Consider the following 15443-nt stretch of genomic DNA (forward strand, 5'->3'; position numbering starts at 1 on the left):
GGGGCGGGCGGGCCAGCCAGCCGCGGAAAACTCGGACTCCCCGCTGCTCGCGGGCTGCTGCCGTCCGGGGAGAGCCGGGGAGCGGCTCCCGGGGGGGAAGACGCCTCGGCTTCTGGGACGGACAGACAGGTAAAGCGGCCGGCCAGGGCCAGCAGCCCTCCCTTCCTCCGCGGCTGCCGCCCCACGCTCCCGCCCCTCCCGCCCCGCGGGGCCGCAGCGCTGCCTGCGGCGGGGCCGGCGGCACTGCGGGGCCGCGCCGGTGGCAGCCGGCGGCCGGGAGGCGGGCGCCCGACGGAGTTGCCGGGGGAGACCCGCCGCGGGGCGGCAGCCCCCCCCCCCTCCCCCGGCGGGGCAGCGGAGCGGGGCCGGCGGCCGCCCGAAGGCGAGCGGCTCCGGGGGTGAGGCAGCATCCCCCGCCGCGGCCGGCTGCCGCTCCCCGTGGAGGTGGCCGCGGCCGCCCGCGCCCCTTCCCCGAGCTGTGAGGGAAGACGGACAGAGACGGGCAAGGCTGGCGTTGCCTGCCCCGCCGCCGGACGGCTGCCCCCCCCCCCGCCCGTCCCGCCGCTCCTGCCCGCAGCCCCGGCGCGGAGCCCCGCAGCGAGTGGCGGGGGGAACGGGGGACGGGGGGGGGGACGGGACGGGACGGGACGGGACGCCTCGCTCGGTGCGCAGCTGCCGCGGCTCCCCGGCAAAGAACTTCGGGGAAAGTTGTCGCGCCGCTAGCCCCTGGCGAGCGGGGATCTGCTCCGTCCGCCCGGGCGCACGGCGCGGGGGTGGGGGGGCCCCGCCGAGGCAGCCCCTCGCCGCTCCGCGGCCGCGGGAGCTGAGCGGGGCGCTCCCCCGGCGGCGCGGTCCCCCGCACGTAACCTGCGAAGCTGTCTCCGCGTTTCCCTCCCGTCACGTTTCCGACTTCACCCCCGTGAGTCTCCCCGCCTCCGAGCCACCCCCGGTTTTCTCTTCCAGCGGCACGGGAGGCCTCCCACGGCGGCGGATCCTGCCCCTTCGTCTGCTCGGGCGCCCTTCGGGTCAGACTGCAATGAGTGGACTGAGGTCTCCTGGGCTGCTGGGGCTGGTGCTCTTAATGCTCTCGGCAGGGTACTGCAAAGAGAAAACTGACTCCGCAGATTTGAAGGACAGGCAGAGTCTCTTAAATCTGATCATGGAGATCATTCAGGAACTCAAGAGGTACCACCTGGAGAAGGACAGGGGGGTGCAGTACTTCTCCAAGCACGACTACAACTTAGATCGAAGGGAAGTGGCTGACTACGGAGGATACCAGGACGAGCAGAGAGTCGGTAAGTCACAGTCCATGACTTAGGAGATCTTTTTTTTTTCATCTAGGGTGCCTCAGTGCATGAGACATCACATCAGCTTCCTAATTTTATGTCAAGAATTCACCACTCAAAATACCTGCAGATTGCCTTTGGTATCAGACACAGACACAGATGGCAGATGTGGAATAGAAAAACTCCATTCACATCTAGAGTCTCTTACTCTCTGGATAATGTGCTTAACTGAACGTCCGACTTGCTGTGTGTTGGCTTTGAATGAAACCTTTTAATAAGGGAAAAGACTGAAATGGGCTGAGATCAAAGAAATAAGGGATGAAAACGCTCTTTTTTCCTGGAAGTTTATAACTTTTTAAAATGTGCTTGGTTTAAGAGTTTCTTGGAAATGACCCTAGCAAGAGTTCCCCTGCAGGACTATAGTATGTCCTTGTAGATCTCACATCTAGAAGTCTTGCCTCCAGCTTAGCTTCATTAAACTTTTTGCCCCATTTCTTGGTCCCTTTTGTAGTCCAGAGGTAGCACCTTTGAAATACTAGGGGACTGAAACAGAGTACTCCTCTGTCACTGTACAAGCTCTGACCAATTTGGGACACTCCTGCAGGCATCCTTCTACTCATTTGAATGGCTCTTTAACCTGCCAGTGAAAAGCCCAGGTTTGTTTGCAAGACATTCAGGGTTGTGCAGAGCACTCCGGAAGCAGTCGTACCAAGCCACATAGTGATGGATAGTTACCGCTCAGTTTTGTGATGTACTTCTGTGCATCCAGTTGAAAGTTGATTTGGTTTCTCCTGCTGCCGTATCTAATTTACTGCTCGCTGTCACTCCCAAACCCCTACAGCACTACTGCTGCTCATCTTACCTCTCCTGCTGAAAGTGACTTTCTCAATATTTTCCAGCAGATCTCTACTCACCTTTTTCCAAACTGGCTTTCATTTTGCTAGCATGCCATTTATTTTGCCTTTATTGATCTCATAAAGCTTCACCGTACCTTTTCTTCATTCTTATTCAAGTATCTTCACAATTTGCATTTGTTGATGGTTGTCACGGAAGTGTTACTTCTCCATCTGGATCATTAATGAATATACAAAGGAAGACAATTTTGTTCCACTTAAGATCAGCATAGCGAGAACATTTTGTTTCATAAATGTTGAAAAGTTAGAGGCTAGACTAAGCAGGGAGTCCTGATCTGCGCAACTCTAAATCTCAGCGTGGAACGCGGGCATAGTTTTTGGCCACCCTACATCAGCGTATTGGTGTGAAGCATCTGATTTGTGCTGAACAGTTGTCTATGTAAATAATAAACCTACTTCAGAGCAGATTAGTTAGTAGCAGTGTCACTGACTCCTAAGCAGGATTTTTCATTCTGTTATCATAATGGAGTTATTCCCAGCAACTCCGTAAAGGAACTACTGCTTAAGAGTCTTTCATTTCAGCTTTGGCATCACTTTCCCAGTGAGCCTGTCCCATGGGAAATTTCTGAGTGAAGTATGTGTGTTTTTAATGCTCTTCATGACATAATTAGGTCAAATATGATAAGGTCAATTTTACTTACACTGACTAAAGTTAGAAGTAAATGAAGAATGACTTTCGAGAAGTGTCTAACCTCACAAGTGAATCAGATCTGAATGGAAATGCTCTCTGCTTTATATCTGATAAGAGGTGCCAGGGGAATGAAAAAGGCTGCTCAGGCATTTATGGTCAAATAAATAAAGCACCATGTAGTGTATCATACACAATCAGCACTAAGCTATCAGCATAGAGTTCGTAACGGAAAGCAATCAAAGATAGCTGTAAATCAGGAAGACACAAGCAAGGGTTAGGGCTAAAATGGATTTCAGTAAACCAGTTTCATTTTGCCATCTGCTGAACACAAAACGCAAGGCGGTAAACCACAAACATAGGGAGCCAGAAGAGAGCAATTTGCTTAGGATCATTTCCTGTGAATTTTATTTACTGCTAAAGGTGGGGGGGAGGGGGGGGGAGATTCCTGTAAGTAGATCAATCCCGTTTCACGTTTACAGCAGAACAGTGCTTGTATAAACATACCTGTGACAGAAGAGTGGATACATTTGCCTAAGAGAATTAGAAGACACAAACCCAAACTTGAATGTATCTTTCGGTCTTTACCACTAGCAGAACATGCTATTTCTGAGCAACCATGAACTAAAATTTCTGGAAGAATTTAAATCTAGATGAACTTGATGATGTAATTCGTAGAGAGCTAAAATCTGACTCTTAGTTAATTGTCATCATCGTTAATGACTGCACACTTCACAGACGTTACTTGTTTCATCATCACAGTGTGTTTCACAGTGGCTTCTGATGTAAAATAAATGCTTGCCACTTTGTCTACTGTATGCAAAGGACTTTTGACCTCTGTGCATCTGTCAAGACGTAGTGGTGATATTTGCTGGACAGAGTTTATTCCCTGTCCTCATACTATGCTTGGCAAGCATAGTTCCAGTGCAGCAGACTGACTTATTTTTTCTGTCCAACAGAAATAGTTCCCAGAGATCTGAGGATGAAAGACAAGTTCTTAAAGCATTTAACAGGTAAGTTTTAATTTTGCGTTGGTATCCATCACTTCACATACGTACCATAAGCTGCACTACTATTCCTGTGAGCTGTGCTGACTCATAACTTATTTTTTCTTTATATTTCAGGTCCACTCTACTTCAGCCCAAAATGCAGTAAACACTTTCATCGGCTTTATCACAATACAAGGGACTGCACCATCCCAGCATGTAAGTGCCCAAACCAGAGACTTGCATAAAACTACAGAAAACTCTAAAATTAGTAGCTCTATGAGGTACCAGTAGTGGCACTGTATTAGAATACATTCCTTGCAGTGAAGAATTTGGAGTGCTCTAAAATGAACTAAGTACGCTTTGCAGTGTTGCTAGAACAGCATCAGCATTATGTTGGGGAAAATAGAACCAGAATTTTTTCATTGCAAATAAACTGCATAGAATGGCTGTAAACACTGCTTCCTTAGGTACTGATGTATACACCTCTTTCATTCCAAACCAAGGGTGTTTGCTTTTCATAAGAACACATGATTCCTCTCGCAAACCTCTCATATTTTATTTTTAGTGCTGCAAATTCAAGATAGGATCAGAAATCCAGGTGGGGCTATTTCCTTTTCATTGATTATTTATGTAGAACATATTTTATAGACATTTTATATTTTCACTGTTCAGCTACCAGTCTACCAGTGATGCTGACAGTGAATCTTTGCAACCCCTGTCTTCAGTGAATTACAAAAGTGTAAGTTCCAAGGCTTAGTAAAAACAAACAAAAAAAAGTGCTGATGGACAAATAAGCAAATGCAGCTTATGATACCTCATCAGTGTTGGCAGCACAGAGAATTAAAATAAAATAAATAATCAAACATTGATATTTATCAGTCAGTAGATGTGACTCCAGATTCATACTGAGGTGGGCCTGTTAAGTAAGCAGATGCTATTTTAGTACAGCCTCTTCAGAATGGAAGCACATTTTATTTTACTTGTCTGAGGTCAACCAGTTGGGTCAGTAGCAGAGCTGGGAATAGAAACAAGAGTTACAGATTCCAAGTTTCAAGTATTAATAAATATTTCAGCCCAATGTATTTTAAAGGCATATTTGGTAAGAACTTCAGACTTTTTCCCTATTTGTAAGGTTTTAGATTAGGAATACCTTTGAAAGATAAGGATTTATAGATAATGGCTAACCGGATCATGTTCTGTTTACATGGATGGAGATGGAAGTTGTTCCTAACTAGTCTGTTTTGAACAAGCTAATGGTCGTATTACCTTCTTCATAAGGATCGCAACACAAACATCATTTGACTCAGCACTAATGAGTACTCCAAGCTGTGAAGCTAAAAACTAGTTGGTCTTAAAGTCTGAATTAGCCTTTTCCTCCTGACAGGTGACATACCCACCAACATAATGTCCAGATAATTTGGACAGTTAATTTGTATGAATGGCAATTACAGCATATCTATGCTGTGAGTTAGGGATTGTTAACATTGCATCTCTAGGAAACATTAGATGTAGTTACTCATTAATGAAATAATGCCTAACAAAAATCAACATCAGTCACCAGACTGGACTGACTAGCATCTCCTTAAAGTAACTTTCTTCTAAGAAAATGAGGTAAACAACCAGCTTTAATTCTTCATGCAAGTATGATGTTACTTTTTGATCATACCCTGATTTCCAGTAATACTGTTCATTCTATGTAGAAAATACAAAGCCCAAACAACAAAGAAGTTAAAAGCATCTATGATGCTGCAACCGTGGTAGCCAGTACAAAAGCAGTGTGTTGGCATACTTTCTAGTACTTTGTACAGCATAGTAGCATTGACACCTAAAAAGTAATTTACTCTGCTCTGTCCATAACCAACTTTCACCATATTTGCTTTCAGTTTGCCACATTAAAGAAAAAAAAATAAATCTTGATCAATTTTTTAGTTTTGCATTGTTTCTGCCCCTTATTATGAATGCATCAAAAAGCAGAAGATACCTAAAATAAGAACTACTAACAATAGGACTACTGTGGAGAAAACAATTTTACTAGTTTTAAGATTAAACCCCATACAGTTATGAGTGAATTTGTATGATGTGGTCACCTACTCGGGCTGGACTTAACCTTCCCATGACTAGGAGATATAGCCTAATTTAACAGTTTTTCCAGGAAGAAAATTTATTGGAGAGTTGCATTACTTAATACTAAGTTGATAGACTTGCTCACTGAGGGTTGGATTCCAAAGATGTATGAGCACTACTTACTCTTCCTCTAGTATGAAAATACTGTAGTCACGTTTAGATTCCACATTTAAGCACAAACACAGATGTATAAATTTTCATACATATATACACTTGGAGAGCCTCCAACCATGCTCATGCTATTTGTTTATAGATAGTACATATGCAGAAGTCAGTTGCATAGTTACATGTGCCATTAGACATGGCTTTCAGTTATGCAATTTTTACACACTCCATTTCTAAGTCCAAGGAGCCAGTTTCTATACTGCTGCAAACTAAGGTGTTCATTGAACTTTATTACAATAATTTGCAAGCCGTTATCAATTTTGACTTTTAAAGGCAAAATTGGTTACTTTAGTAATCTATTTATGCTCTTTTTTCATGACAGACTATAAAAGATGTGCCAGGCTTCTTACTCGGTTGGCAGTAAGCCCAATGTGCATGGAAGGATAAAGGTAAGCTTTTTCGTAACAGTAATGACATTCTACTGCATAGCAAAGCAGTGGATTTTGTGTTTCATACATGAAAAATCATGGGAGTATAATAACAATTGTCCTTTGGCTAAGGTATTCCTCTTTCAGAGTACCTGAAGTAACTGGCTTAATCTGGCAAATATTGGCAATAAATAAAGGGTACACCCTACGGAAAGTCATCATATAAAACTCCACGTGCATTAGCTGTGAATTATTCATAGCAGCATACAGTTAGGAGATAGTGAATTTGTTGTTACAGAACAAAACACAACAGCTGTAGCTTATTTTTCAAGTTGACTCAGTACACAATTGCCTGCATTGGCAGCAGCAACCCTTTTATGTGTGCAGCTGTGGATCTGTGGTGTACATTTTAGTATGAGTTAATATATACAAAGCTATATACATGAAAGCCTTATAAATGCAGATAGGTTGCAGGTGCTTTTATAATAATTCAATTAAAATGTATTATTAGTAACACTGATAAACTAACTTTAAGCTACTCAGATTTCTTGGGATTTTCATTGCGTGGGAATTTCACCATGCAACAAAGTTAAAAAAAAAAAAGCCAAGCAAACAAAAAAGTACATCCAAATTACCTGTATTTCTAGAAAACTAACACATAAGACTACAAAAGGACTAATTTACATTCTGTCCTCAACCTTTACCTGAGACAAAAATGTGACTTCTGACAAAGGCATATGTAATAACCCGTATGGATTTGTCAGTAACAAATACTGTCAAACCAAGATATTTTACCTCTCTAACAAAATACACATCTTGTGGAGAAAGTCAGTGAGAAAAAGCAATACCTGTTAAGCATCTTAGTTTATTTTTTTAAAGCATTGGCACTGTTTTGCATGGTATTCTTACAAGCAAGCTAGGGAAATACGATCAAGATAAATGTAAGAATGGCTGGGAAAAAAACCCAAATAAGTTATTAGTGCTTCACTGTCAAACTGGAAAAAAATATTGAGCAGAGTCACACAGCTTCATTATGGTATTATTCACTATTTTCATAAATAACTTGGGTGACAGAAGACAGCGTATTTATGGATGACAGTAGTGTAGGAGAAGCAACCATGATAGAGTATAACCTTGGAATTGAAAATAATCTTGGAAAATTAGCTGAATAGTCTAAAAACAGGACAAAATTTAAAGGAAAGAGCAGAATTATGAAGTCACGCAGGAGTAATCAACTGCCGAAACACACGGCAAGTTGTGAATAGCTAGACAGATAGTTCTGTAGAAAATGTAGGGGTTGTAGTGGATCACAAACTAAGCATGTCAACCATGTCACACTTGAAAAAAGACAACATACTGCAATTTATAAACAGGAACATTGTTTATAAAATACCTGAAATAATCACTGTTGCTGGAATACTGTATTTAATTAAGGACACCATGAAAACGTATGGGTGCTTCTTTTAAGAGTCCAAAGACGAGCAACATGGATGACCAAAGACCTAGAAAACTCAGTTTACAAGAACAGATAAAAGGAACTGGGATTATTTAATCTAAAGAAAAGACAACTGCAGGAAATACAATGGAGCTATTCCACTTCATAAAAAGTGGCTACAAGCCATTTTCTCTATCCAGTGTGGATAAGACATCATTTGTTTTACTTTGCAACAAGAGAGGATTCCAGCTAGACATTAGAAAAGACTTTTCTAATGGCAAGGGCAGACGTAATATATTAAATCATTTGATGTAATTCAGCATCCTGACTTTACGCTAAACTCCTCAACATTTAAGTATTTTCTGCTTGACTTCCTGAAATAAACCTAAACTAGCCCAACTTCAATGCAGAATGTTTCTAATATCCAATAACTGTTACATTACTTGTTGTCTTAATTTGAAACATGCAGCCTTGGAGAGGAATCTCTTATCCATACACTGTGTGTTCAGGGATGGCATTGTGGAACAATAAATTAATAGTACAATTCATACAATGGTATTAGGACAAATAAAAGTTAGCAAATAGGTAAATCCTTTGATCTAATTAGGAGAAATGCCAGGGATTCAACCTTTCAATTGTAAAATCCGGAAAGCAAGGAAAAAATTAGCTATTATATAATGATATTCACCTGGGAAAGATAGGTAAATAATGTTATTACCAATACTAACAAGCAGATACATCAGAGTAGGGAATTCTTTTCTCCCTTTCCTTAGAAATTTTTATCTGTATCTTTACATCCTATCATGCAAACACAAACTCATAACATGAAGGAACGGTAACTAAATTAGTCCACATCTCAAGTGTGGAGTCAATTTAAAAAAAAGTCCATCTCATTTTGCCAAACAACTCCTTTGCTCAACCAGCAGGCATGTTTCAAGGTGAGTAACAAGCCTCTGCTTCTGTTATTCTCCACACAGAGACAAATCATTAATAGTATCAGCACTCTTAAGCAACCTCTATTAGTAGAAAGGAGGCTGTTGTCTACCTCTTATGCCTTGAGATCCACAGGTGTCTCCATAAATTTAAGCATCCTGTCTCCTCAAAGCTTTTCCACTGCATCAGTTCAATTTGTGTGGGTAAGATCCTCTCTCACAGAAAAGTATAATGCAAGGCTTGGTTTGTTTTCATCATTTCATGGACTGAGCTGTAGAAAAATGGGTTCTTTTTACATTTTTCCACTTACCAAACCATCCTTCTTCTCCACAAAGTGCACAGTTACCATTAGTCCAAGGTGTTTTCAAGAAGCTTCAAAGTTTTGAACATAGTACCACTTATACATAGCAAGACGATTTCGAAACCATTTCTTATTTAAGGTGGTGCTCTCTTGTAAGAAGGGTTTATTTACAGTCTGGCAATAAGTACACACTTCTGGTTGCTGACATAAGGCTACTAGTTAGTAGTTCTAAAGCTCAGAGTAACTCCTGAATATTAAGATAACGAAATTTTCTTTCATGGTACTACTCCACAAAGGTCTAAATTCACAAGTAGAATTTGACTGTTTATATTAATTGTAATCACAAGTAGAATTTGACTGTTTATATTAATTGTAATCACAAATACATTTAAAAGAATCTTTTTAAACTCCTGATATTATAAACCAGTAAAATAACATATGCTTAATTATCCACACCTACATTTTTCCCCCAACAAATTAGATTTCCTGTTTTGCTCAGTGGCTGATTTTTGTTTTATTGGAGGCTTACGAGTGGGCTGGGCTATAGATGAATTATTGCTTTTTGATACTTTGGAAAACTAGTATTTTTGGTGCATTTTTCAGATCGATGGACACCTGTGCATGTTTAGAGAACAATTTGGGTGGGAAGAAAGGGAAAAAAAAAGATAGATTTGGGTTTTGTTTGAACTTAAAAAGCATTTTAGACTATCATAGCTTTAAAGCACACAAGATGTTGAAACTCAGTGCTAAGATCAAACAAGAAAATAAGATGCGAAAACAGGAATTAGGCATCTATGACTGTCACAGTACATACCTAAGGGTCTGTGTGTGATGCCATGTGTCTCGTGGAGTCTTCACTTTTTCTCACTGGGCTCCATCTTCTGTCTTTTTTTTTAGAGTGTATGTTCACATTTTGCCTGTCCCACAGATACAAGCAATGCAGGGGCCCAGTAAAAGCCCTTTTACTTGTTGAGATTGCACAAGTGAAGCCAGAGCAGCATATATTTGTATTACCACATCACTCAGTAGTCCTTTGTAGTCCCTTTGGGGTTTTTTTTTCCTATCAGCAACCCAGGCTGTGTTCCCTGGTTGCCACCAGCACGATCTCCAACTAGTTTTATTCTGTAACACTTTCTCCTTCTCATGTTCAACACAGCTATGTCCTGTCCTTGATGCTCTTTTTTGTTCTGTTCTTCAGCCTCATTCTTCTCCCAGTTTCCTAATAGTTCCCATAGTCCATGCTTGCTTTGCTCCACCCCATGCAGATACATCCAACAACCATTATGTTGTCCGTATCTGCAGCAGATAAGAAACGTCAGGGACGAGATTCCTGAAGTCTTCACCTAAAGTTCCCAATTCAGATCTTGCAGATTTCCTGTGACAGATGGTGATGAATGCGGAAAAGAAAATCTGGCCCCTTTGACAGCATTTGTTACAATCACTTTTGCTACAGTCATTCAGACTTTACTGCTTTTGTTTGAAAACTGCAGGTGCTACTGTTGGTGCCCTCCCTTTTCCATTACCTATTCTTTAAGTGTTTGCTAGAGACCAACACTGATCTCATAATGTATGCTTAAAACCTCCTTGTACTATAAGGAGTAGTTCAAGGACCAAGGACTGCATTATTATGTATGATTACATACTTCTGTTTTGAAGATTTCTTCTAATTACTGTACTAAGAATATTTATGTATTTTCAACTTTTTTAAAGTTTGTACAGTTATTTCCAATGAACAAAATAAAACTAGTGACACAAACAGTTCTACACTAATACAAGACTAGTACAAGTAGTAGGAATCTCAGGCTAAGCAGAGAAAACAAGCTTTATACACTATAAAAAGCCTATGAAAAAAATTTACCAGTTGCTTGTTTCCTAGAGAAGCAGATATAATTAATAATATTTAAAGGAAAAGCAATAGATACAGTATTTCTTGCTTAAAGTACCTGATAGAGTAAGAATAAATATATCTACATAGGAAGGTCAAAGATTCTGTATAAAATTCCTAATAAGCTAAAGCACACTGATAACTGAAATTTCCTGTGGAACACAGAAAAATCTGTGTAAACACCTCAAGACATATTGACCATACTAGCAATTTATATTAAAAAAGCTGAAAATACAAGATAAACCTGGAAACTTTAAATACATAAAGAGAAAACTGAAATACCACACTAAATATCCCATTCCTGTACACTGTATCATATATCCATTATTGCAAACTATTCTTAAACCAAAATAATATTTGGGCTCTTAAGTTTTGCTTCAAGTGTTTTGTAACAATGGAAACAACCGCCCTTAATTGCTTTCTCTCTTACAGTTTCTTATTGACTAACATCCAGTGCAATCAAGAAATGTCAGACACTTTCATGTCATAAAAGAAGTGAAGGTGGAATTAAGATGTGGGTTTTACATATTATTCAGTGAAGGCAGACTCTTTTTTTTCTAGAAAGCATAGCTTGATCCATTATATTCAACTTCCCATGACATGTTCAATCACCTCTGCTTGGTGACAGAAAGTAGCTCCCAAGGTAACTTAACTAATTTATGACTTTCATCAGAACTCTTGCTTTGGATTAAAGAGGCAGCCAGCATACATGGTTTCTCGTGTGGCTTAGCCCAGCTTTACTGAGAGGCAATTCTGAGTCTTCCTTACTATGGGATCTCTGTGGCTAGCACCAGCTGAAACATTAAGAGCTTTAACATCTTCAATGCATGGATCTCTGTGACGTGATGCTCACATTAGAGTAGACTTCCACCTGTGTGTTCACACTTGAGGAAGGAATTTTTTGATCTTAGCACATGGAAGTTCTGCTACAAAATCCTACTGACACAATATTTTAAAGTTTATATTGATATTTAAACCACTAAATTCTTCTCTTATATAGATGAGCTGTTACAGAGTTTCTCTCTGTCATCATGCATAGATAATGACTAGAACCAAATTTGGAAAGCTGTAATATGCCTTTACAAGAGATTTCATTTGTGCTTTTTAAAATTGGAACAATTGTATGGTTTGGTTGGTTTCAGCTACTGTTTCTGGTTGGGTTTGTGTTTTGGTTTGTTTTTTTTTCTTTTTATTAGCAAAGGAGAACTAAGAATCAAATGAAAGAGGAGAAAGCAGTAGTATAGCTACCTATGTTCTCAACAGAGACTAGTCAAATCGTATTCAGGATCTCCACTAAGACTACCTGCCATCCTTCAGCTAAATTCCAGTCCAATTTTCCTCTGCTGATGCATATAACATAGACTACGTGAAATAAAATAAATAAATAAATAAAATTGCAACAGATTGATCAGTGCTAAAAATCTGGGGTCTTTTCAAGGGTTTCTGAAAATGCCAGGGATTTAGGAAACTGCAATTTAGCTGAGCACTGGGAATCTAAGACCCACAGCTTTTGATCAGATATCCATACAAAACCAGGTATAGCTGAGATGACAAATGAGCTTCCTATCCACTTCCAGTTTTTCACCCTCAGTGAGCTACATATTCCCAGTAGTATTAGTAATGAAAAAACTATTTATTAAATTCTCAGTGTTTAACTTGTCAGTTGTACCACACACTGATGAAACCAAAAGCATGTTAATTTGTTTTTAAACATCACTTTTAAACATCACAGCTTAAATAGGGTACAGCAGGGGCATACAGAAAGTAAGCTAGATGAAAATGCAAGGCAAGGAAAATTTATGTCAGTTTCCCCTCTAAGGAGGGATATTTAAAAAAAACCAAAACTATTTGTCCTATCTGCAAAGCTAGAAAAAACCTAAATTACATTAAGCTTTTCTGTAACATTATTACATTTCCTAATAGCTTTAAAAAAATTGCAAAACTAAATGTTTAAATACTACTAACAAGTACTTCTGTATGCACCAATAGCTTGATTTCCAATGGATTATGTCAAGTCTGACTGACTTTGCATTCAAATGATTCTATTACAAATTATACTTAAGCAGTAGAAAATGTAGAGAAACTCAAGAGAATTCACACTGATCACGGGAAAGACAGTTACGTATATTCAGACAGACATTATGAAAATTTTAACTGAAAAATGACATCGGCAAAAGTCTAGTATCAGAGAACCACTGTTTTTTATCTCCCACATGGACTTCTGGTGTCTATGAGACACACAAGCTTCAGCTGAATCTGTTTGCATGCAAGAGCAGTTCCTTTCACCTCTGCAGTTCCTGTTGACTAATAAGACATAGTGCATTTTTTACTTCAAAAAAAAAAAGACATTAACAGGTTGTCTTAGAAACACATGAAGCTGGGTAGAGACTTGCAGCATTCAGTGGTCACCTGTCTAGAAAATGCAGTTGCAGCAAACAAACCCAGAAGTTACTGGAGAGAGAATGGATTTCTAGATATGTATATACAGAGATGGTCACGTTACATTTTCTCAGAAGGCTTTAAGGTGTAGGGGAAAAGGGTCATGGAAACCTTCACTGCCCAACCTCTGAATTAGCATTTGTAGAGTATAAACAATATCCATACATAAGCAGTGTGGAAACCTGTAATTTTGTATCAGTGATTTTGATACCAGTGTCATAGAAATGGTTTTGATTTCATTCCAAGATACTATTCTGGGAAGAGTCAATAGAATGGACAGAAAATTGAACCACTGCAGCTCCTACTCTGTTTGTGTTGCCTCAGTGCTTGCACATCCCAGGGGCTGTATTTATATGACCGCATCTCAGAAAGTTACTTCTGTTTGTTTCCTGTTTATACGAGTCCAAATTTCTTCACTAGTGGGCCCCAGTGAAACATCATATCCTTCCCAGATCCTTGAAACCTCACCTTGACAGATACATATTACTGGGCATCGTATCAACAGCTTCCTGACACCAAGACATTAAGACAGAAATTTGCAATCTGTTCATACTATCCTTGAGGTTTATTCACTTTTTGACTTCACAGGTGCACTCATAGGAACAGGCTAAACGTAATTATGAGCACGTTTTGAATAGGTAGAACTGTATTTTCCAAATCTGTCTACCTAAAATGAACAAGCACAAAATGGAACGCTTTCCCAATTTCAGCCTTGATTAACAAACAAAACAGTAATTTAGCAGTCAGGCTGATATGAAATAAACTAAGCTAAATCAGAAATGCACTACTGGATCTTTCCAAAGTTATTACTAAATTCTCTGGTTTTATTTACTATTTTCAATATGACAAATACATTCTTAAACACATGTATGTGAGAATAAAAATGATGAAAGGCAATCTTCTTCTTTCTTTTAATCCACCAGATTATTACCATGAAAAGAAACACCAAGAACCAAGAGAAGTGCCTTGGAAACCAACAGGGAAATAGAACTTACTACCTTTATAACATATTCCATTGTGAACAAGAGATTTATTTTTGCAGATTGACAGACTACTTCCCATAATTCTTTTAACATGCGTTTTGTATGTCGTCAACAGTTTGCAGATTGACATTCTTTACAGTAGCATAACTGCCAGTAGTACTTAATGCTCCATACTTAAAAACACACTTTACAACTGATGTGTAATGCTGCCAAAAATTATGTATACACAAATATTTCACCAAGAAAATTGATGTTCTATTGCTTAATTCTACAATTTTAAGGAATGTTTGTTTGTATATCTAGAACTACTAAAGATCTGCTCCACAGTAGTTGTGGTCACTTGATATCCTTCATGCTTATGCAATTTTTTAAAAGTTTGGTTAAAACAGACTTGCATTGGGGTCACATTGTACCCTAGGAGTACAAATTGCATGACAAACAGGAACATAATTCCAAGTAGACATATTTTTGGGGACTGTGGAGCATGGATTTTGTACACAAACACAAGCTGCCATTAATTTACTTTATATAATAAATGTATAAAACATTCCAGCGAACGTGCAATATGTAAATACTGTAAATAACAAGCATAAGTAATAAAGTGTTTGGTATTAAGTTGCTCTCAGTTTGCTTTCTGTTCACTGAATACAGATAAACAAGCTATCTTCCAGTAGCTACTATCACTTATCCACACTTAAGCCTCTTTCCAGTAAGACTTCACTAGAGTAAGAAGGAAAGGTACACCCACCTCAGAGAAGTCAGTAATTTGGACACTCTCTATGGATTTGTGAGGACGGACAGATCTCTGTGTGCCAGTCCCGCAAAATGCCCAGGCCACAAGGCTGCTCCGATTCTCTACAGCATTATAAATTTGAATCTTTTTTTATGACAAACAGTTGTTTTGATTTTTTTGTTTGGGTTTTGTTTGGTTGGGTTTTGGTTTGTTTTTTGGTTTCTTTTTTTGCTTGTTTTTTAAATCCCCAGTCTATTCAT

At 39.6% G+C, this 15443-nt stretch overlaps 1 protein-coding gene across 1 annotated transcript; it reads left to right on the top strand.

The window, feature by feature from the left end:
* Positions 1–98: 98 nt before the first annotated feature.
* Positions 99–15006, top strand: ALKAL2 (ALK and LTK ligand 2). The gene is made up of 6 exons (XM_075049226.1): positions 99–129; positions 964–1295; positions 3788–3841; positions 3953–4033; positions 6429–6495; positions 14391–15006. Exons 2-5 carry the CDS (start codon positions 1037–1039, stop codon positions 6491–6493), a joined length of 459 nt encoding a protein of 152 aa, XP_074905327.1. The 5' UTR covers positions 99–129; positions 964–1036; the 3' UTR covers positions 6494–6495; positions 14391–15006.
* The last annotated feature ends 437 nt before the right edge of the window (positions 15007–15443 follow it).

Source organism: Buteo buteo, chromosome 17 (genome assembly GCF_964188355.1).
Source record: "Buteo buteo chromosome 17, bButBut1.hap1.1, whole genome shotgun sequence".
NCBI lineage: Eukaryota > Metazoa > Chordata > Aves > Accipitriformes > Accipitridae > Buteo > Buteo buteo.

What these genes read in the sequence shown, in the direction of transcription:
- ALKAL2 (XM_075049226.1), top strand. Translation starts at nt 1,037, where the DNA reads ATGAGTGGACTGAGGTCTCCTGGGCTGCTGGGGCTGGTGCTCTTAATG. An exon ending in GTTCTTAAAGCATTTAACAG is followed by an intron (nt 3,842 to 3,952) that starts GTAAGTTTTAAT and finishes TTTATATTTCAG; the next exon opens with GTCCACTCTACTTCAGCCCA. An exon ending in GGACTGCACCATCCCAGCAT is followed by an intron (nt 4,034 to 6,428) that starts GTAAGTGCCCAA and finishes TTTTCATGACAG; the next exon opens with ACTATAAAAGATGTGCCAGG.